The sequence below is a fragment of the Urocitellus parryii genome, chromosome 7 (assembly GCF_045843805.1).
Source record: "Urocitellus parryii isolate mUroPar1 chromosome 7, mUroPar1.hap1, whole genome shotgun sequence".
Classification (NCBI taxonomy): domain Eukaryota; kingdom Metazoa; phylum Chordata; class Mammalia; order Rodentia; family Sciuridae; genus Urocitellus; species Urocitellus parryii.
This window is the reverse complement of record NC_135537.1, coordinates 2,918,242-2,939,744: the sequence shown is the minus strand read 5'-3', so window position 1 is coordinate 2,939,744 and position 21,503 is coordinate 2,918,242. Positions and strand designations below refer to the sequence as shown.

The following is a 21,503-nucleotide window of genomic DNA, read 5'->3' as shown; positions in this document are numbered from 1 at the left end:
GTGGTCAGCTCCCTCCTGCACCCTGACTTCTGGGTTCCATGGAGGCTCCATGAGGTGGGTGGGGTTGATAAAGTCATTAGTCACTGGTCATCCACTCAACCTTCATCTCCTCTCTCTGCTTGGGGGAGGTCACCTGGGGTGGGGATCACCTAAAGCTATGGACCAAGTGGGGAACCTGGCAGAGAGTCCAGAGCAACAAAGGCACTCAAGCCAGAGCTTGGCAAACAGTGGGGACGAGGCTCCGGCTGCAGAACACTGACCCTTTATGCTGCTGCCCTCTGCAGAGCCCCTGGCTGCCTCTGGACCAGGAGTACGGGGGCTTGGCCTTGGCTCCAGACACAGCAGAACACCTCCGAGCTTCAGGTCATGGAGTAGGAGTGATGCTTGTCCTGAGGCGGCTCCCTCAAGGGAAAGCCCCCAGGGCCTGTCTGTCCAGATTCTCCTCGGCCTCTCTGTGCTGGGGCCCTTCCTTCCTGGTACAGGGCAAGACCCTTCTGGAATGAGGGCGAGACTGATCTACTCGCAAGGCCAAAGGACGTCTTCATGGCCAGCTCCTACGGGAAAGCGAGGGTTGAGTGACATTTCTAGGTTTCATGGCTGGCTTTGGGAGGGGGACACGGGTATACATGACCCCTCTGGGGAGAGCAATTCTGGTTTCCAGGGGCTGACTGGGGGTGGCAGGAGAATGAAGAGCAGGAAGAGGTCAGAAAGGCCCTGCCAGTGACCTTCAGCTCAAAGTCCTCAGCCCCAAAGTGCTGGAGCTTGGGTGGCATTTTCTGAGTCTCAACACTAGCCAAAGTACACAAGTGATTCTTGTACACAGATGGAACTTGTTGTTTTCTGTGCTGGGAATGGACCCAAGGCCTGGCTCATGCTGGTGAGCACTCTCCCCCTGAGCTGCACCCCTAACCCGGGGAGTCTGTATGGGAGCCTCCTCATTGCCGTGTTAATGAAGGGACTGGTGAGCCCTGCAGGTTGGAGCCAGGCACACCTTCCTGTGAACCACTGTTTCTCTGGGTGGGTGCTCTCCAGCGAGGGTGAGCCGGAAGGTTCTCAGAAGAACTCAGGCACACTCAGCTCAGGTGCTCCGCTGGTGACGTTGAAAACCAGAGAAGGAAGTGCTTTCAGGAAAGCACTTGGCACCGTTACTGCTGGTGTGGAGAAGTGACAATGACAGCCTTTCTGACCAGCATGGAGGCCAGCATGGTGGTGCATACCCATAATCCCAGCTATGCAAGAGGTTGAGGCAGGAAGATCACCAGCTGGGGGCCAGCCTGGGCGACTTAAAGGGATCCTGTTTCAAAATAAAAAGGTAAAAGGGCTGAGGGTGCAGCTCAGCAGTAGAGCATCCCAGGCTTCAACTCCCAGTACCCAAAATAGAGCACTTGATCTCTGCCAGGAAAGTTTATCTCACATAAACAAACTTCAGCCTAGAGGAAGACTTTAAGGGAAAGAGCAGAATCACAGGTTGACTAGGCACTTGATTTACATTTCCTTGAGAAGGTTTTAATAACAATAGGTTCAAAATGATTGTAAGGAAAACCCCTGAGTAAATACAAAACCCTAGAAGTCCTCTCTGGAAATCCTCCCCCCCCAGCCTCCCGCTGTGGGGAGAGTGGTTGGGAATGCCCGGGCTCAGTTTCCCTCTGCAGCACCGGGGAGGACCACCTGCTTGACTTAGGGAAAGCGGGGGCGTGTGGAGATGCCCCAGCCAGGATGGAGCCCAGAGTGGAGGGGCCCAAGCCCTGTGTTCTCTGCCAGGGTCTCCAAGGAGGAAAGACCAATACTCAACAGTACGGGTAGGCGGGTGGGAGCAGCTCCCGAGACCTGCCTGCAAGTCCTGCATCCTCCTTGACTTTGGAGTGGGCCTCCTGGAAGGTCTCAGAAGGCAAGAACCTGACTGACTTGTCTCCACACCCTTGACACATAGTAGGTGCTCAAATAATGTTAAATGAAATGCATTGGCGAATTTTTCTCACAGACTTCCTTTAAAAAGACTCATTAAAAATGGACAAGTGCATCCAAAAGAAATAGAAATTGGGCCACAGTATGATTTTAGAATTCTCATTAAGACAAAAAGAAATGAGTAAAATTAGTTTTAATAACACATTTTACTTAACTCTGTATATCAAAATACTCTCATGTCAATAAGCAATCAATGGACCAGTTAGTCATGAGGTCTGTGGTGATTGTGAGCCAGAGGGCGCCAGGGGCTGTTATACCAGGGATTGGGGGATAAGCTGCTCCTGGGAAAATGGGGAGCCCCACCCTTGGAGATGGGGGGAAGAGGAGGCTCTGGGAGGGTGGGGCCAAGCCGGTGAAGCACCTGAACAGGTGCTCACGGACTGGACCAACTGACCTGAGCACCAGCCTTGTGGTACAGAGGAGCACCCAGGCTGTGGGAGCTGCGGTGGATGGTGCCTCATATCCCTCACCTGTACCCCACGTGTGGCTGAGGCCCTCAACTGCACCCACCAGTGCCCTGGGCCCCTGTCCCAATCCCTGTCATTTAGGCTTCACTGCTCATCCCCGTGTTCCAGAGCTTGGTACAGCTGCTGAATGAATGACCAGTCCCATGGGATTCAAGCAAAAATAACGATGGCGAGACCTCTCATCCACCCACTCATCCACCCACTCTCCACCCAGCCACCCAGCCACCCACCCACTCACTCATCCACCCACTCTCCACCCAGCCACCCACCCACTCATCCACCCACTCATCCACCCAGCCAGCCACTCACTCATCCACTCAGCCACCCACCCACTCATCCACCAAGCCACCCACCCACCCACTCATCTACCCACTCTCCACCCAGCCACCCACCCACTCATCCACCCACCCATCCACCCACCCACCCACTCACCCACTCATCCACCCAGCCACCCACCCACCCACCCACTCATCCACCCACCCACCCACCCACTCATCCACCCACTCTCCACCCAGCCACCCACCCACTCATCTACCCACTCTCCACCCACCCACCCACCCACCCACTCATCCACCCACTCTCCACCCAGCCACCCACCCACTCATCCACCCACTCTCCACCCAGCCACCCACTCTCCACCCAGCCACCCACCCACTCATCCACCCACTCATCCACCCACCCACTCATCCACCCACTCATCCACCCACCCACCCACCCACTCTCCACCCAGCCACCCACCCACTCATCCACCCACTCTCCACCCAGCCAGCCACCCACTCATCCACCCACTCTCCACCCAGCCAGCCACCCACTCATCCACCCACTCTCCACCCAGCCACCCACCCACTCATCCACCCACTCTCCACCCAGCCAGCCACCCACTCATCCACCCACTCTCCACCCAGCCAGCCACCCACTCATCCACCCACCCACCCACCCACTCATCCACCCACTCTCCACCCAGCCAGCCACCCACTCATCCACCCACTCTCCACCCACCCACTCATCCACCCACCCACTCATCGACCCACTCATCCACCCACCCACTCATCCACCCACTCATCCACCCACCCACCCACCCACTCATCCACCCACTCTCCACCCAGCCAGCCACCCACTCATCCACCCACTCTCCACCCAGCCACCCACCCACTCATCCACCCACTCATCCACCCAGCCACCCACCCACTCATCCACCCACTCTCCACCCACCCACCCACCCACTCATCCACCCACTGAAATGATGCCCTTGAGCACAGACTAGGAGCCCCCGGGACAGCAGCGGCACACGGAGTGGGGAGCGCAGACTCAGCTGGCAACATCTGTGTTCCCACAGCTCTCGGGGAGGAGATGGCCTCCCCTCCTGGTAGCTGCCAGTGCGGTCACTTCCCCTTCACAGCGCAGCCCTCACTCCTGGCCCCTCTCCCCCGGCTCCACATTGGCCTTCACCTGTCATTCTTAATGCATGCGTCTCCATACGTCCTCCCTCTTCCTCGCAGAGTCACTTAGGGCCCAGCCTTGTCCAGGTGACCTCAATCTGCAGAGACCTGAGTCCTCACAAACAAGGTCACACTCTGAACTTTAGAGGCACTGTCCGCCACACTGCAGGCTTCGAGGGTCCTCTGGCCTCCCCAGCACCTTCCCAAGTAGCTTCACGGGCATCCCCCACCCCTATAGTTCTTGCCTGTTTAATCCTGTCTTGGTGTTGCCTTCCCTGGGGACCTGGGCTCACAACCTGGGAGGCGGGGGCTGCTCCAGGGGTGGGGACAGGAAGACCAGGTGGGTGGTCAGTAGCCAGCAGCTATCCCTGAAGGATGCAACTGGCTGGCTGTATTCACCAATGAACAGAAGGCGGCCAGGTTGACCCAGGTGTCTGGTTCTGTCATCTGAGTGGGGAGCTGTGGTCACTGATGGGGGGCCTTGGAGGGGAGCAGGCCTGGAGGAGGAGGATGGGCCCGGGCCTAGGATGCTGAACCCCAAGATTGTGTGAGGTCCACGCAGTGTCCTGAGGCTCAGGGATCATTGTGGGAGGCTGGCCTGGCACCTCACCGGTGGCGCCCTGACCAGGGTAGTGCAGAGATGTGACTCCCTCACCTGGTGCTGGAGGCTGGGGGAGCCTGTTGAGCAAAGGGGATATGGGCAGCAAGGAGCAGGAAGGGGTGAGGGCCATGGGGAATGGCCAGCGGCAGAGGCCAAGGTGGCAGGGCTTGGAGGGGATGCTCCCGTGACCCTGTATCCTGGGAAGAGTTGCCACAGTGAGAGAAGGCAGGAAGGGGAGGGCGTGAGGCCCCCCAAGTTGTGGCACCGACAAGGGAGAAGGATCTAGGCCTGGAGCTGGCTCCGGAGGGCACGGGCACCCAGGCTTCTCTGCGTCTGACTCCCCAGAGCAGGAGGGAAAGAGCTCCTGAAACAGACATCGTCTGACCACCGTCCCCACCCCGCCCAAGGCAGGTGAGCACTAAGATCCACGCCTCGGTCAGCTTTAAACAAACCCGCCCCTTGCCAGCCCCCCCAACCAGGCCTTTCCAAACCATTTGATGTAATTCATCTGAAGCTGATGTCACCCTCCACCCCTGCGGAAGGTCCCTTCCCAGTCCCTGCTCCTGGGCCTGCCCTCCTCCCCGCTCGGTGGAAGAGTTCCTAGATGCTGGGGAAGTGGGCGAGGCTCGTGCTTTTCCCGTGGCTCTGTGAAGACTGCTTGTGGTTCTTGGAAGGGCTCCAGGTGCCGAAGAAGGACATCCTAGCTCCTCCACCCTGGGGTCAGCCTGGCTCTGGCCTTGTACAGGAAGAGGGACAGAGCTCAGGGGACACTCGGGTGGGGGAGGGGTTTGTGCCTGGGTGCGGCCTCCCCAGGCTGGCCTCACAGCCTCACCCTCCCACCCCTGCAGAAGGTCCCCAGTGGGGTGGCAGTGGGACCACCTTCCTGGGCTGTGGGGAAAGTGAGCCTTGCCAACTGGCCCGGGGCCCCTCTAGGGCAGGGGCTACGAGTCCTGGGGATAACCCCTTTCTTGGGAATGTGTTTTTCAGGGAGGGTGGCTTTTCCAGTCTAGCTATGTGAGTGTCCCTCTGTGTTCCAGGGACGCCCTCCCCATCTCTGCTCCTCTTTCGAGGTGCGGCATTCAGCTGGGGCCCTGCCCTGAGGCATGCAGAGACGGGGGCTCCCCTGCACCACCACCAGCCTGTGCCTGAGTGGGGCTCAGGACACAAAGGGAGCCTGCGAGGAGCTCTGAGGGCCAACAGGCGGAGGCTGTGGACTGTCCCTGACCAAGCACACAGCCTGAGCTTGGCCAGATGTCCCTGCAAGCCCTTCCCGGGTCATGATCTCCGCATGGGAGGCTTGTTACCGCCCTAGGCCCACACAGAGTGGGCCCGGGCCGTGGGAGCCGGGCAGGAAGGCTCTGGCCACACTGGAGGAGCTCTGCCTTGGCGGTAGCCACCTGGACAGCACAGTGTGCACATCTCTGCCCACGTAGATAGGAGTGAAGCACCGAGACCAACTAAGAGGGCACTCAGCGTCACTGTCCTCATTACCGTAGTCACCCCTTACACTGCCACCCTCGCTGGCCTTGGCCAGAAGTGCCTGGTCTCAGCTGCTGCAGGCACTGGGGCAGTGCCCTGGCCCACCCTCCTCTTTGTGACAGCGTCTCCCCATCTTACAGCTGGGGAGGGCAGAGATCCTTGTGGCCAGGTCTTTCTGCTTCCAATGGCAGTGCCCTGACCACTGGGCACCTCATGAGGCATGCCCACAAGAGAGGGGGTAGGCTGGGGCCATGAGCGGGAACCAAGGAAGGGTGACATCCATTATTGGGTTGGAAGTCTGAGGGCCTGGGCCTGTCCACCAGCTGGCCCTGGTCAGAGGCAACATGGTGAGGTCCTGAGAGGTAGGAAGGGACTCCTCCCCCACCAGTGGAAGAGTGGGAGGCAGGTGAGAGAAACTTCTGGATGAGACGGGGTTGGGGTCAACGGAAGGCCAGCGAGGGTTCTCTGTGGAGGAGGGCAGGGCATCCAGGGCACTGGGAACCCTCGGTGCAGAGAACACCCTGAATACCCCGAGAGGTCTGAGTTTCCCTCTGCGTCCCTGAGAGCAGGGTGGCCACTGACCTCTCCTGCTTGTTGACTGTAGGTTGTCTATTTTTATTTTTCTTGATTCCCAGTCCGGATGAGCTAAGGCAGTCCTCGCCGGTCTCCTTCCTCCCCACCAGCACACCGCCCAGCAGACCACAGCATCCTGTCTTCACACAGAGGAGAGTGTTGAACATGGGTGTCGCTGCCCGGTGGCTGTGCGGGTGGCCGTGCCAGTCCTGACCCCAGGGCCCAGTGTCTGCCCAGGCCACCACAGGCCACAGCTGGATGCAGCCAGGACAACCCACTTCCTAGATTCTCTTGAGGCCAGACCCTGTTGGGGTCAATGCTTTTCAGTGCAGGCTTTCGGGGGCAGGGAGACAAGGCGAGAGGCTCTCCTGAGTCGTGGGGCCATTTGGTGTGACAACCACAGAGATGGTGTCACAGCTTCATCCCGGTGGCCCTCCTTCCTTAGCCATTCTTTTCACCCAGTCCCTTTACCCGGGAGTCAGGGCATGGGAGAGCCGCTCAGCGGGGGAAGCCACATTCTTTTCAATACAATAGTGTTCCAGAAATAGACCCGACCACTGGCTGGACTCTTTTCTGATAAAACACTGCATATTTACAAAGAACATGTCTAAGTTAGAATACACGCCCATGCCCCACCCGCTGGAGGTGGACCGGCTCTGCGATGGCTCCTGTGTCACCCTGGCTGGGGCAGCTGACCCAGTGCTTCTCATCTGAGAGCTCTTCATACTTTTCTCATTAAGTGGGCCTTGTCCACTCTTGGCCTTGGCTAAGGGGTATTGCAGCGCTTTCCTGAGGCTGCACTTTCACTTGGGATAAGTCACTGGATCCCGTGACTGGCACTCAGTGCCCAGGCAGAGCACAGTTGATTGACAGGAGTCCCACCCTGTTCTCCTGTCCATCATGCGTCTGTGGTGTGCCTGTTCCTGTGCAGGGCCAGGCGCTGGTGTGATGTCCACAGGGCTCGAGCTGTGGCTTGGATCACCAGCTTGTGGGCATTGTGCTGTGGACACCTCAGTGCGGACTCTGACTCCCACTGTGTGCCAGGGCCACCGGTACCTGAGACTGGCACAGAGTGTCACTGAAGGACTGCTGGGGAGCAGAGTGGAGGGCCTTTCTTACGCAGGAGAGAAGTGCTGTGACTTCTGCTTTATACATGACACAGAGAGCACCCGTGGCTGCCAAGCCTGGCTGCTCCGCACAGTCCCCTGGGTGTCTCTAGGCCACAGCTGCCAGGCCCAGCCCAGCCCACAGCCCTCAGCAGTCTGAGGCAGGGCCTGGCCTAGAGATTTGCGGAGAGCTACCATTTGCCGCCTTCCAAGCCACTTCCTGTGGGGTTCTGAGCCCGGGACCCACGCTGCCTCCCGTGAGCCTGGGCAGTGTGTGCTAACTGCACGGGTAGCTGTTGGGACAGGCGGGCAGTTCGGACAGGCCAGGGCGTCTACAAGGCAGCCCCTCTGGGGTCAGCCATGCTGGTTAGCACTCCTGAATCATTTTAGGGTCATCATCTCATCAACATTGCCTTGGATGGCAACTGGCTTGTCCCCAGATGCTCCACTGTAGCTGCTCTGCTCTCCACAGCTCTCCCCTCCTCCCCGCCATGGAGAAGGAAGAAAGGGTGTGGCTACGCATCCCAGAGGGTGCTACCCCCTGCCACACAGGCAGGTGTGCAGCTCACACACGTGCACACGCGCAGCCTGCCAGGGGTCCCCATTTAGATGTCCACAGCCCCGTCCAGGCCAACCACCCTCCCCTGATCCTCTGCACCTGCCTTACCCACTCAGCACCTGCTGCTCCTGGCTCTCCCTGCTGGAGTGGGGCCTGCTCTGGGAGGCCCCAGGAAGCAGAGGCATCTGAGTCACAGGCCATACCCGCAGGGATGTGGGGAGCACAGGCTGGCCAGTCACTGGAGGGTCGTCCTGGGGTGGTGTGGGAGCCAGTCTATGGAGCCTGGGAGGAGAAAGCTGGGGTCACCTTGCTCCTCCTGCCCAGTACTGCCCAGTGTTCCCCACTCTGCCCTTCTTCCCTCTGCTCCCCTCCAGCCCCATTCAGCCCCTCCCCTTGCCTGGGGGCCACAGTGTTTTCCTATTTGCTCTCCTGCCTCTGCCCTGGAACACAGTCCACCTGCTCAAATTCTAGTCTGGCCTCTCTCCTTCTTGGCCAGAGTCCAAGATTGAACCTGCTGCCCTCCTCAGGATAGATGCCAGTCTCCTGAGCATGGTGCCCCTTGTCCATCTGCAGCACTCTCCCCCACCATCCAATGTGCACAGTCCCTGCCACATGCTGGGTGCTATTCCAGGGCTGGCGGAGTCATGAGCATGGAGCATGAGACAGACTCCTCAGCACACCAGAGCTGCAGCACCCCAGCCCTCACAGGGGCCTCTGCACATGCTCTGCTGTTCCTGTAGTCTTGTCTGCTGATGCTGTCCCTGCTGCCTGGCCTGCCTTGCCCTCTGTGACTTTGTTCTCCTGAAAAATGGCTCTTCAGCCTTCATGTTGGTTCTCTGTTTTCCCTCTTGCCCGAGTGTCTGTGGGCCATTTGGTGCTCCATTTCCACAGCCACCTCTGCTTCTTCCCCACCCCTGCGTTTATTGTTTCTGCCCCAGCAGCTCTTGGTGGGTAGGGTTGGGGGGATTCTCTATTTTAATCCTACTCTTCCGTGTCCTCCGCTATTATCTTAAGACCAAGCATATACCAGGTGCTCAATGAATGTTTAAACACAAAAGAGGAAACCCAGGCTCAGGAGGTTAGCTGACTTCCTAGGCCCAAGCTTCAAGAGGGTCTCACATTTGGAAGTGTGCCCACTTTCCAACAAGGGGACTGTCCTGTGTATAGTCACTTCCATTGTTTATTCAGACTCACACTTTTCTTTGCTTCTAGACAGTGATTACACTCTCCCAAGGAAAGTTGAAGCTTGGTGAGTGTTCTTGCATGAAGAACCTGACTCTAAATAAAAAAAAAAATACAAAATAGGGCTGGGGATGTGGCTTAGTGGTTGAGTACCTCTGAGTTCAACCCCTCGTACCCCTCAAAAAAGGGATCTGGGATGTGCTCAATGGTAAGGCCCTCGTGGGTAAATCCCCAGAACCCCTACCCCAAATAATAAAATAAAATAAAATAGCTGACCAAATGGCTGTGAGGTGGTATCTCATTGGGTTTGGATTTGCATTTCCCTAATGATTAGACTGTGGAGCATCGTTTTTTTGTGCTTGTTGTACATCTCCTTAGGCATCTATTTTCTTTGGAGAAATTTCTATTCAGGCCCATTTTCAACTTAGTTTTTTTTTTTTTTTTTTTTAGTTGTAGGAGTTTTTTTTTCAATATTTTCTGAATATTAATCCCTTATCAGATATGATTTGCAAATATTTTCTCCCATACTGAATGACCTTTGTACTCACTTAGTACTCTTCTTTGATGTACAAAAGCTTCTCATTTTGATGGTTAATACAAATTTTTTTTTCATTTTGCCTATTCTTCCAAAATTATTGCCAAATTCAAAGTGAATTTGGGGTGAAACTTTCCGCCTCACCCCATTAAAACAATTTTATAAACATCTAAAGCCCTGTTTAAATGTCCTTAGGGCTGTCACGCTTCAGAGCACTCATGAACGCTAAGTTATTCAGGTGAAATTCACCCACCATGATTTAACCATCTTAAGGTGAAAATGTGGCGTCATTCAACACATTCACCTGTGTGTGTCCTGTATTTTTTTGGCACTTTCTGGTTTCCACTCTGGATCATCCACACCGTCATTCCATCTTTATAGTAATCCTGAGCACCTGAGAGCCGCAGACCTACTTCCCTGAGGGCAGAGCGCCTGTGGCCGGCCACTGGGTGTGCAGGTTAGTCAGTCTGAACCAGCTGGGCATCCTGCTCAGTAGGCCCGTGACCTTCCCCTTCTTCTCTGGGTCCCCTTATTTGCATCATCTGCGTCTCCAAGGCTCTTCACTTCTCAATCTGATTGCTGGTTGGCTCCACCTGACATTTCTCCCATTCATGGTTTCTCAAGGATGGGGCACTTGAGAAGTACCTGTAGCATGAGCCATGGGGACTTATTTAAAAGCACAGAGCCTAGAGCCCCTGGGAGGTCATCTAGCCCCCTTCTCTGGTGTTAAGAGGAGGAAAGGGAGGCCTAGAGAAGAGGAACTGTGAAGCCTCACACACAGCTGGAGACTGGCCCTGACACTCCACCCCAACCTCAGTAAGTCATTCCACCCATCAGAGGAAAAGGAACAGCAGAGATTGGCTCCGCTTGAGCCTTACCAGATACCTGTGGCAAGAGCTGTCAATCGAATCCTGACCACACCCTGCAGGGTTTCAGCAAAAAGGAAACAGAGGCTTGAGCTGTTGAGGGCACCTATCTCACAGGTAATGAGCAGGAGCCAAGGGTTTGATGCCTTCCAGAGTGCGGTCCATGCCTCCAACAGGTACCTGTGAGCCCCTGTCTTGCACACTGGGCAGTCCAAGGTGAGGACTCAGGCCCTGCCCTATGCAGAGGACATGGTGGAGTCAGACAACTATCAGCAAAGTCCATCCTTTTGTTGAATCAGTAGCTTTAATGACTTATCTTGCTGAGGGGACCCGTCACTGAGCCTAGGTAGTCTCCAGGCTTGTGAGAACCAGCTTAAACTCATACTGGTTAGATTGCTTAGGAGTCAGGCTGTGGTCCTCTGGCCCTGTTCTGCCCAGGGTGAAGGAATTCCCTGGTTTCCAGATCCAGCCCAACTTTCCCTTCAATTTTTTTCTTTAAATGTATACTTAATTTTAGATGGCACAATACCTTTATTTTATGTGGTGCTGAGGATCAAACCCAGTGCCTCACATGTGCTAGGCCAGTGCTCTACAACTGAGCTACAATCCCAGCTCTGCCCTTTGATTTTGACTTGATCATAATCAGTCTCCCGCCCCCCCCCCCGCCCCCATTGCCAGATGTTTGACATTATCATTAAGCATTTATTTTTTTTGTACTGAGGATAGAATCCAGGGGTGCTCCACAACTGAGCCCCATTCCCAGCCCTTTCCACTTTTTGAGACACAGTCTTGCTAAGTTCCTAGACTGGTCTCAAACCTGCCATCCTCCTGCCTCAACCTCTGCAGTAGATGGGTTACAGGCGTGTGCCACCGTGCCTCCGGTTTTTTATTTTGAAAACAGACTTCTAGGTTATTAGAACTAGAAAAGTCCTTTGGATTCATTTCCTCTTGATTTTACAGATAGCAGGACGGAGTCCAGAGTGGGGACGGTCGCCTGGGAGGCAGACTAGGCTTGGGCGCCCTCAGGTCCCGCCGCCCTGGGCTCGCGGACTGCCCCTTCTCTGGGTCCACGGCCCACCAGGGATCAGGTCAGGCTGCAGCTGACCAGGGAAGGGCGCTGCCAGGCCTCAGTCCCCAAGTTCCCACGCCTCCCTCCAGCAGCGCCCATCCAGCTAGGTTCCTGCTGCACGTTTCTCCGGCGGGACACGGCGGCCTCAGGTTACCGCCGCAGTCACTAAGCAGGACCCGTGGTGGCACTCCCTTTCCCCGTCCCTCCCACCCCGCAGCGTGCGCCCCGGGCCTAGAGCCGGAGGGAGCGGCGCCCACGGCCGGGTGACGTGGCGAGGCACCTGGGGACCCGCCCAGCGTCCCCCCGTCCCCGGGTCAGGGGAGGGGCGGGGCCGAAGGGGTGGCCGCTCGCGCTCACGCCGCGCACGCGTTGGACCCGGTTAGGAAGTGACGACGCAGCCCCGCCCAGCGGGCCCGCCCCATCTCGCCGAGGGCCTCGCTCACTCTGAGACCCCGCCCACCACCAAGGCCCCGCCCCGTCCACACGCAGGCCCCGCCTCGTCTCGCTGGGGCCGCTCACTCGTAGACCCCGCCCACCGCTAAAGCCCCACCCCCCGGCCTCGTCCCGCCCACACGCAGGCTTTGCCGTTTCGCCGGCCCGGCTCTCTCTGCAGGCCCCGCCCACCACAAGGCCCCTCCCCGAGGGCCCCGCCCCGTCTCGCCGGCCCCCCCACCGCTCACTCTAGGCCCCGCCCACTTCAACCCCAAGCCCCGCCCCGGCCCCGCCCCGTGGGCGGCCCTCGCGGGGGGGACCGACCCGAGGCGGTGCGGTGGCTCTCTAGGGTGCCGGCGAGCCCCAGCGCCCGAGCTCGGCGCACCCAGCTGGCCGCGGACGGGCCATGGCGGAAGCCAAGCTAAAGCACCTGTCGCTGCCCTCCGGGCTGCTGGAGCTGTGCGCTCTGCTGGGCGCCCCCCAGGAGAGCCTCCGCGTCCTCGAGCAGGTAAGGGGCTGGCGGGGAAACTGAGGCGCAGAGTGGGTCAGATCCGGGCGAGTACCAGGGGGAGCCCAGGCACCGGGGGGCTGGCGCAGGCTTCCGCCAGCTGTGCTCCTGCTGGCCATGTCCCCGCCCGTCCCGCTTCTGCCCCCTTTGGGTCCGGGACTCCCCGCGGGTCCAGCTCTCCTGTGCCCATGAAGTCCACGATGCCTTCGCGAGGCCCCCCGCGCGCTTGCTCAGTGGGCTACAGGGCACCCGAGGCCATGGCGGGTACCGCCGTCTGCCTGGGGCCGAGACCAGCAGCTGTTCGCTAAACATCGCCTAATGGGGGCCCCTTCCCTTACTCTCCCTGGGGACCTTCTCTCTGGGGCAGCCGCTGGCTGGATTTGCACCTAGTGATTGTCATGATGCAAAAGGGTTCGCATTCGTTGGAGCCTTTCTCCGTGTCCTTTAGCCTTCCAGGTCTCTCCTGCCCTCGGGATCCCCCCCACTTGGGGCAAGGTGCTAAGCCTCGGGACCCCCGGAGTTCACCTCTAGTGGACCAACTCCTTGCAATTAGCCGATTTAATGATTTATTTCATTACACAAAGATTTATCATCTCCTAAACAGTGGCTTCTGCAGTAGGCTCAGAATAAAGAGACTTCAAGTTTTAGGTTTCACCAGCAGCTTCAGATACTTTGCCTGTAGTTGTGCAATGGAGCCTAGCTGTTTTTGTCACTTGCAGTAACCAGTAACTCCCCACCATCAGAGTTCCCCCTCCAACCCTAGACCCCTAAGAGTAAATTCAAATCCCCTTCTCCGGGAAACAGCAGTTTTAGAAAATCTTGTTCTAATTTCTTTCCGTGTTCTCACCTTTTCTGGAATCCGGGCTCTGTTTTGAATCTGCCTCTGCCCCTTTTTCTCCTGGCCCAGCATGTCTGTGTCTCCTAGTAGCCCCTTCCCCTCTTTCCAGGAGGGGCATGAGTGATTAAGTGATGGCCAGGAAAAGTGAACCATGTGCTGAGTGGAGGTCACCCAGGAAAAGTTAAGCATTACTAACCTTAACTGGTGAATGTCTGCTAATGTCTCGGTGGTTTCTACTGCTAGGCTTTAGTACAGAGCCCATTTTGACTTGGGTGGAAAGCCTTGTTCTATATGGAGATTATTTCTGCATCTCCTTTCCTTTTTTTTAACTTCTAAATCCCCCACCATGCCAGGGTATCCCTGTTTGATGAGCATGATTGATTCAGTTGTCTCTGCCTTCAGTTTGCCGAGTGGCTTTGCCTCCCCTTCTTAGAACAGGAAGCAACCCGGTTCCACTGTGGTCTCCTTGGCAGGCCATCGTCTTTGCTCCCGAGCCATTACTGCACGTCTCTTGGTGGCTTAGTGTGAGGCATGTCTTCTGAGCACAGGATGAATCAACTGGAATATTTACAGTGGTACTTTCCTGAACAAAACAGGCTGCACCTTCCTCTAGGTCAAGTGAGAGGGCACAGTTGCTACTGTACTCTGATTCTTCTAGGGGATTGGTTAAGAGTGGAAAGAAATCAGTCAAGGGTTAGGGAAAAAAGAGGGAGGAGATGGATAAACTTCTGCGGTAACCCTACTTCTAAATCAACACCAGTGTTACAGTTTACCAATCATATGATTTTATTTAGTTTTTTTTTTTGTAGCAATTCTCTTTTGAACGTCCAAGGTTGTCAAAATAATTTTTAGTTTTACTTCTTAAAAATCACCATTTCTCTGGTTCAGGCATTTATTCACACATGGGAGAACAGAGGCCAGAGGTCTGAGGATATCCAGTTTAAGATTCGGGTATCCTGGTGCCCTTTATGTTTTGTGCCTCAGGTGGGGGTGGGTGTTGGTCTGTTGTGGCAAGGAACTCGGGGTGGGCTGCTTGTGAGGGCTTCCCCTCCACCTGCAGAGGGCTCCCCTTTCTTGGTGCATGGGAGTCCAGAGTGGCCAAGAGAGCTCCAGTGCCTTCTGCAGCACCGGTCACCGGCAGAGCTCTGGGGCATGGAGGTGCGGTTTTGTGGTCTTCTGCAGGCTGCCTGGCCTTCTGTTCCTAGAACAGTGCTCTCCAACAGAACCTGCTGGCGGATGGCCCTGTGCTCTCTGTCCTATGGTAGCCCCTGGCTGGGTGGCTGCCCTTGAAACGTGGCCAGTGCTGCCCCTGGGCTTTGCTTCCCCCAGTTTTGCTTAGTTTAGATTGAGCAGCCGCAGGTGGCCTCTGTCAGCATGGTTCTGGAGCATTTTAACAAGTCTGTTAATTCCTGTTGTTTCATTACTTGTCATTACCAGTCCTGTAGTGACAAGTAATGACTCTGTTTAGTCTGATTTAAAAATAAATCTGTGGCTTGAATGAGTAGGACTGTTATGGTTTTTACTTTGTAGTTAGCTTTTTTAAAAAACCTATTCCCAAGTTTTCAATTCTGAACGTAATAAATATTCATATATTATTTCAGACTTACCAGAAGTGCATATTTGTTGCTCAATTTACATTTTTAAAGGTGTTCCCCATCTGGGATGAGGGGACAAAATGGCTTAAACTAAAATGAGGGCTTCTGAGAGAGGTTTAGTCAGTCAGGGCTTGGGACTTTCTAAGCGGTGGCAGCTGCGAGCCCTGGTGTAGGCTGGCAGGGGTGACAAGGGCCAGTTGGCCTGTGTGCCGCATCCTGAGTCACCTGCGCTCTCTGGGGCTTCCCACCTCCTGGAAGGTGGTCTAACAAGGGACGTGTGCAGCCAGGTTTGGTGAGACTGTGCATTGCTGTTTAATCAGCAGGTGAAGACTGGCGGCCCCCAGCCGCTGCCCAGGGTGGGTGATGCGTTATTGTGCTGTGAGTGGGGAGGGCCGCCACGCTGCAGGGTAGGTAGTCAAGTCCATGACTGTATTATAAAGAAATGTCCTGGGTTTACATCTGGATAGAAAAAATGGAAGGAAGTGTCCTGGGCTGTGCCGAGGGTGTTGCTGGGTGTCCCGGGAGGCCTTCCGCCCTGGTGTTTCCTTTAGTAGTACATTGTTGTTATTTGTGAACAGTGGCACAGTATTGCTTATCCCACCAGGAGAGAGCGGCCTTTGTGTCTGAAACTCTGAGGGAGAAAGATAAAGACGTGTGTACTTCCAGTTAAGGGCTCAGAGCTTGGGTCTCGGTGGGAAAGTTTTCGAGGAGGTTTTGTGCGACCAGAGACGTGCATTTCTTTCATGTGAGGGACTGAGAGACGTTCAGATGATGCAGTGATTCGGGTCTCCCATGTTTGGCCTTTGTTCCTACTAGTGTGTTTTCCCCAAATAGAAACAGATCGTTGGCAGAACCTGAGCGTTGGTGCCTCCCAGGACAAGCGTGCCCCTGCTCCTGGGGTCCTGTGGAATGTTGACTATTGGCTTTCCTTCTGACACTGAGGTCTCCTCACTGCTGGGGACAGTGGGCCCTTCTGGTGTCCCTCAGAAACCCTCCAGTGCCCACTCCCAGCCCTACCGGCCGTCTCCTGTCCTCCCGAATCCTGTGCATCCAGAACTGCGGATGGGGGCTCTCCTGTGTTTAGCCAGCTCCGCACCAGAGCGCTTCCTTGCCTCATGGGATGCATTCTGCCCAAGCTCTGTGGAAGATGGACAGACTGCGTGCTCACCCAGCTCTGTCGTGGGCTGTGTCAGGCCCTGGGTTTGGTAGGAGAGTTGGGTTCTGCCTGCTCTTGGCATTACTTGGGGGGAAAATGGAGAGAATAAAGACACAAACAGATCTCATACCAGCTTGAAATCCTGTAGAATTCAGTCCAAGCACACCTCTCTTACTGATCCCAAGGGACCCGTGGGCAGCGGGGGAGGCTGTGTCTGTCAGAGCCCTCTCCACTGCTCTGTCCAGCTGCCTATGCAGTTGGTGACCAGTGGACCTGGAGCCTGGGACCGTGTTTGGCAGGGGTTTTGCTGCACCGAGCCTCTCTCTGTGTCTGCCCTCTGACCTCCCTCTGCTGGGTGGCTCTGGTGTTCCTGAGGCTTCGCTGCTGGCTCAGCTCTTGACCTACATGGCTGCCCTTGTTCCCTGATCTCGTCTCTCGAGAGGGAAGCTCAGAGGGCCAGGTGACCTGTGCAGGGCAGAGCCGGGTTTTGAACTCAGGTCTTGGGATCCCAGCACCTGGCTCTTAACTTCAGTGCTTGGCAAGGGGGTGGCTTCCATGCTGCACAGCGGCAGCACCCAGCCCCAGGAGGTGCTGTGGCAGGGCCGGGGGGCTCCTGGGGATCTTCAGGGCTCTTTCCTGCCATGAGCCTTGGGTGGGAAGCCACTCCTGCTGAGACCTTTAAAGGACAAGGAGTTGGGGAGGCAGAGACCTGGGAGGAGGACGCTGGGCTGGGAAGGACATCCAAGAGGAGGACGGACTCCGCAGTGACCCCTACTTTCCCTTTTCCAGGCTGCCCAGAGGAGGGGGATCGGAAGCCCTTCTCCCCTTGACCCAGAGGTCCTGTCTGTTTTTGTGCCTCCTTTCCTCAGTAACGAGGACAGTCAGGTGGCCGGTGCCAGCTGCGGCACTCTGGGGAAGGGCAGAAGGCGCTCCTTCAGGAAGAGGAGAGAGAAGCCCAAGATGGAGCACGGGAAGCGGGGCCCGGGGGACCCCAAAGGGCTGGATTCTGCAGACATCAGCATCCCGGGCGGTGTGGACCTCCTCGCCCTGCCCCAGCTGTGCTTCCCAGGTACGGTACCCAGGTGGCAGACGGGTGGCCCAGCGCTGGCTGGCTGCAGCGCGGTGGAGGTCCCCATGCTGAGGACAGTGGGGTGCGCAGCTGAGCCAGTGCCCTGGCTGCTCTGGGTGAGTTCAGGGGGTTCTGTTCTTTCAGTCTGGGGAGGGTTAAAGCTAACAGGAAATTTAGATCCCTGGAAAGCCGGGTCCAGGAAGCGGGGCTGCATCTTGGCCACGGCGAGCTGCGGGGCTGGGGCTTTTCCACGTTGACCTGAAGCACGTCCCAGAGCGCTGGCAGCTGAGCTGAGGGGTGCCGGAGCGTGGGGGGCTCTCACCCAGTGTGTGCGGAGCCCCCTCCGCTTCTCCGGAGCAGGGAACACAGGCGTGCATCCTTCCCTGAGCGCCCCCACTTCTGCCGACAGGAGCTTGTGTTTCTGGGCTTCATTCTTTTCTCTGTGTTGAAGAATTTCAAAATGGTTGTGCCAGACACTCAGACCAAGGGCTTGGCCCCAGTTCCTCTCACAGCTCCTGTCGAGGGCCTCATGCCATTTCCTGGTCACAGGGTTTAACTGGGGAGCAGGTGTGGAGTGGGCTGCTGTGCCCAGAAGCACCCACGGCCTTGGCCTCAGTGGCCCAGAGGTGAACCTCTGACCCTGTGGGCGTTGGCCCCACTATGCGCACACACTGGATCGCTCAGAGCCAGAGCGGCTCTAAAGAAACTGCGGCGGGTCGTGGGGGTGGGGGGTTCAGCCACTAGAGCAGGATGGGGGAGCCTCAAGGTGCCCTGTGGACCACTGGCAGCTGGTGTGTGTCATGCACCTTGAGATTGGTTCATAAGTGGCCCTGGCCTTGCAGTGGACGCACAGGCAGGATGAGTGTCTTTCTTTTCCTCTGCCTGCAGGGGGCGTGTGCGTTGCCTCAGAACCAAAGGAGGACCAGGTGCATTTCCTGGTGCTGACGGACATCTGCGGGAACAGAACCTACGGCGTGGTTGCCCAGTACTATCGGCCCCTGCACGTAGGTGCCCACTCCTTCCTGTGGGTCTTTGTGGTGAAGGACACATGATCATCTTAAAGTGCACAGCGCAGTGACCCAGTGCTCAGGGTACCTGGTGCTCAGGGTACACCGAGCTGAGGGTACCCGGTACTCATGGTACACCGTGCTGAGGGTACCTGGTGCTCAGGGTACCTGGTGCTCAGGGTACACCGTGCTCAGGGTACCCGGTGCTCAGGGTACCTGGTGCTCAGGGTACACCGAGCTGAGGGTACCCGGTACTCATGGTACACCGTGCTGAGGGTACCTGGTGCTCAGGGTACCTGGTGCTCAGGGTACACCGTGCTGAGGGTACCTGGTGCTCAGGGTACCTGGTGCTCAGGGTACACCGTGCTGAGGGTACCTGGTGCTCAGGGTACCTGGTGCTCAGGGTACACCGTGCTGAGGGTACCTGGTGCTCAGGGTACCTGGTGCTCAGGGTACACCGTGCTGAGGGTACCTGGTGCTCAGGGTACCTGGTGCTCAGGGTACACCGTGCTGAGGGTACCTGGTGCTCAGGGTACCTGGTGCTCAGGGTACACCGTGCTGAGGGTACCTGGTGCTCAGGGTACCTGGTGCTCAGGGTACACCGTGCTGAGGGTACCTGGTGCTCAGGATACACCGTGCTCAGTGTACCCGGTGCTCAGGGCACCCTGCGGTCACTGTCTGGTTCCAGACGCTCTCCATCCCCCAGGCCCCTGCCTGCTCAGCCCTCACTGCCCACTTCCCCTCTGCCAGGCCTGGCGCCCCCTCTGCCTTCTGTCTCTCTGGGTGTGTCACATACCAGGAGTCATGAGCCACCAGGGGGCCTGTGTGTCTGGTGTCTCCTGGTGGCAGGATGGCCTTGAGGGCCACCCACACTATGGCCTAGGTCAGTGCCTCATTCCTTTTATCCATTTCCCGGGGTGGTCCTCACTTGTCTGCTGATGGACATGTGTCCTTCCGCCTGCTGAGCAATCTGCCTGGTGTGGTCTTGCGCCTGCCTCGTTCCTGTGTGGGGGTGGCCGGGCCAGGCTCTGCATGGGCATCAGCTGGCCTTGGAAAGCTCGGAGGGCAGCCGCGCTCCTTCATGCTTCCAGGCCCCCGTGCCCAGCAGACCCCCCAGTCCCCCCAGGGCAGGTGGGCTTCTCACCTCACACTTCCGCGGTGAAGGGCCAGCTTGAGTTCTGGAGGTCCCTGCAGTGGACAGGGCTGCCTGGACCCAGCTCCCTGGGCCCCCAGAGGCCAGGGGGGTGCTCCTCTCTGGGTCCCATCACACTTCCACCAAGACTGTGTCCAGGCATCTGGGGCACAAGGTATCATCAGACAGACTCTGCCCCTGTTTGCTCCTGGGCAGTGCTGACGAGAGGAACTTCAGGGTGACCCCTGCCTTTCTCTGACTGCCACAGTGACTACAGCCCCCGTGTGTGAATGGCCAGCCCCAAGCACCTTGTGTGGTTCACTTAATCTTTACCCAATGAGCAAGAGTAGAAATGTTAGCATCAGCCCCACTTTATAGACAAAATGGTGGCACAGACAGGTTAAGTTACTTTCCTGAGGTTACACAGCCATGAGGGTTTGAATGGGGGCCATTCCACCCTAAGGCAGTGGACATTCATTGAATGTTGGTGGATAAACAAATGACGGCTGTCTTCTGGCTTCTTCTTTGCTTAGATATCTTGTAAGTATCTCAAATTAAAGAAGAACGCACCCTGAAGCTATCATCATGTCCCTCCATCCCTACCCAAAATAAAAAATAAAATCCCCAAACAAACCACCCTCGCACACGGCCCAGCTGGTGAGCCCCGATCTTGTGCCACTTGGGTCTCACGGAGAGCAGCTCCTTGGAGGGAGGGGTGCGTGAGCCCCTCCTCTCGCCAGGCTCCCGCACGTGCCCATGCTGCTTCCTGCTGGGCCTTCTGAGCAGGGCCTGGTCCCTGGGGTCCTGCAGTGTGCCAACAGGTGTCCTCATCCTGAGGCCTAGGCTCCTCCAGGGTGGGCACAAGTCTCATCGAGGTGGCCCCAGCCCCTGGGGAGGTTCACCGTCCCCTGAGGGCCCGAGGACATCGGCGTGGGAGGTGACGGTCACCATGGCCGTGCTCTTCCCCTAGGATGAGTATTGCTTCTACAACGGCAAGGCCCACTGGGAGCCGTCCGGGCCGCCCGCCAGCGCTGCCGGCTGCTTCGTGCCCTCTGCGGTGTGCGTGGTCTCCAGGTTCCCCTACTACAACTCCCTCAAGGACTGCCTCTCCTGGTGAGCTGGTTGGCGGCCACCTGGCTGTCCCCTGAACCTGGGGCAGGGGCGTGGCTGGCCCTCGGGGTGGGAAGACGGGTGGGGGACTGGTGGGTGTGGGTTGAAGGTGACCCCAAACTGTGGAAGGGAGTTGATATGGAGGGTTTTATTTTGTGTTTTGAAAGACGGGTCTCAGGAAAGCTCTTTTCCTAGCGATTGGAGGAGACCAGGGGCTGCTCTTTGAGGGGTCTTGTTGCCTTTTAAACTGGCCTTTCAGCTGGACTCTGCACCGTCCTGCTGCTGCTGTTGAGCGGCAAGCCTTAGGACGTGAGGACTTTCCCATAAGTCAGGAGGCGTTTTGCAGGACCTGGCGGATTCCCGTTGTCCAAGGGTGTCATTGGGATGTGGGAGGCCGTGCCCCTGCGTTTGGACCGCGTCAGCCCCCAGGCCCAGGAGTACAGAGCCATTTGCTTGATGAAGTCACACCTTGGAACCTGTGCTGTGACCAAAGCCTGAGCCAGGACAGTCAGCAGAGGCCCCTGTGTCGTGACCACGAAGGGCCATCCGTGGCAGGTCCCTGGCGTCAGACCCTGCGCCTGGACCACAGGCAGTGGCCAGCAGCCACTGAGCAGGAATCTTTTTTTTTGGACACAATATCTATTAATTTATTTTTATGTGGTGCCAGAATCGAACCCAGCGCCTCACGTGTGCGAGGCGAGCGCTCTGCACTGAGCCCCAGCCCAGCCCTGAGCAGGAATCTTAGGGTTCAGATTCACAGAATCCACAGTTTAAGTTCCAGCACTTTCACGTCTTGCTTTCTAAAATATAGCTGG

At 57.1% G+C, this 21,503-nt stretch overlaps 1 protein-coding gene across 4 annotated transcripts in view; it reads left to right on the top strand.

Annotated features, from left to right (window-relative positions):
- Positions 1 to 12,622: 12,622 nt before the first annotated feature.
- The window catches only part of Dennd3 (DENN domain containing 3), a 48,679-nt gene continuing 39,798 nt past the window's right edge, over positions 12,623 to 21,503 (top strand). For 3 of the 4 annotated variants that reach the window (XM_026403048.2, XM_026403047.2, XM_026403046.2), the window contains exons 1-4: positions 12,623 to 12,781; positions 17,160 to 17,439; positions 18,328 to 18,443; positions 20,549 to 20,691. In XM_026403048.2, the coding sequence (XP_026258833.2) occupies positions 12,680 to 12,781; positions 17,160 to 17,439; positions 18,328 to 18,443; positions 20,549 to 20,691 (641 nt within the window). In that variant the 5' untranslated portion in view covers positions 12,623 to 12,679. The remainder of the gene's footprint in view (positions 12,782 to 17,159; positions 17,440 to 18,327; positions 18,444 to 20,548; positions 20,692 to 21,503) is intronic. The other variant, XM_077800721.1, reaches the window with a different exon arrangement.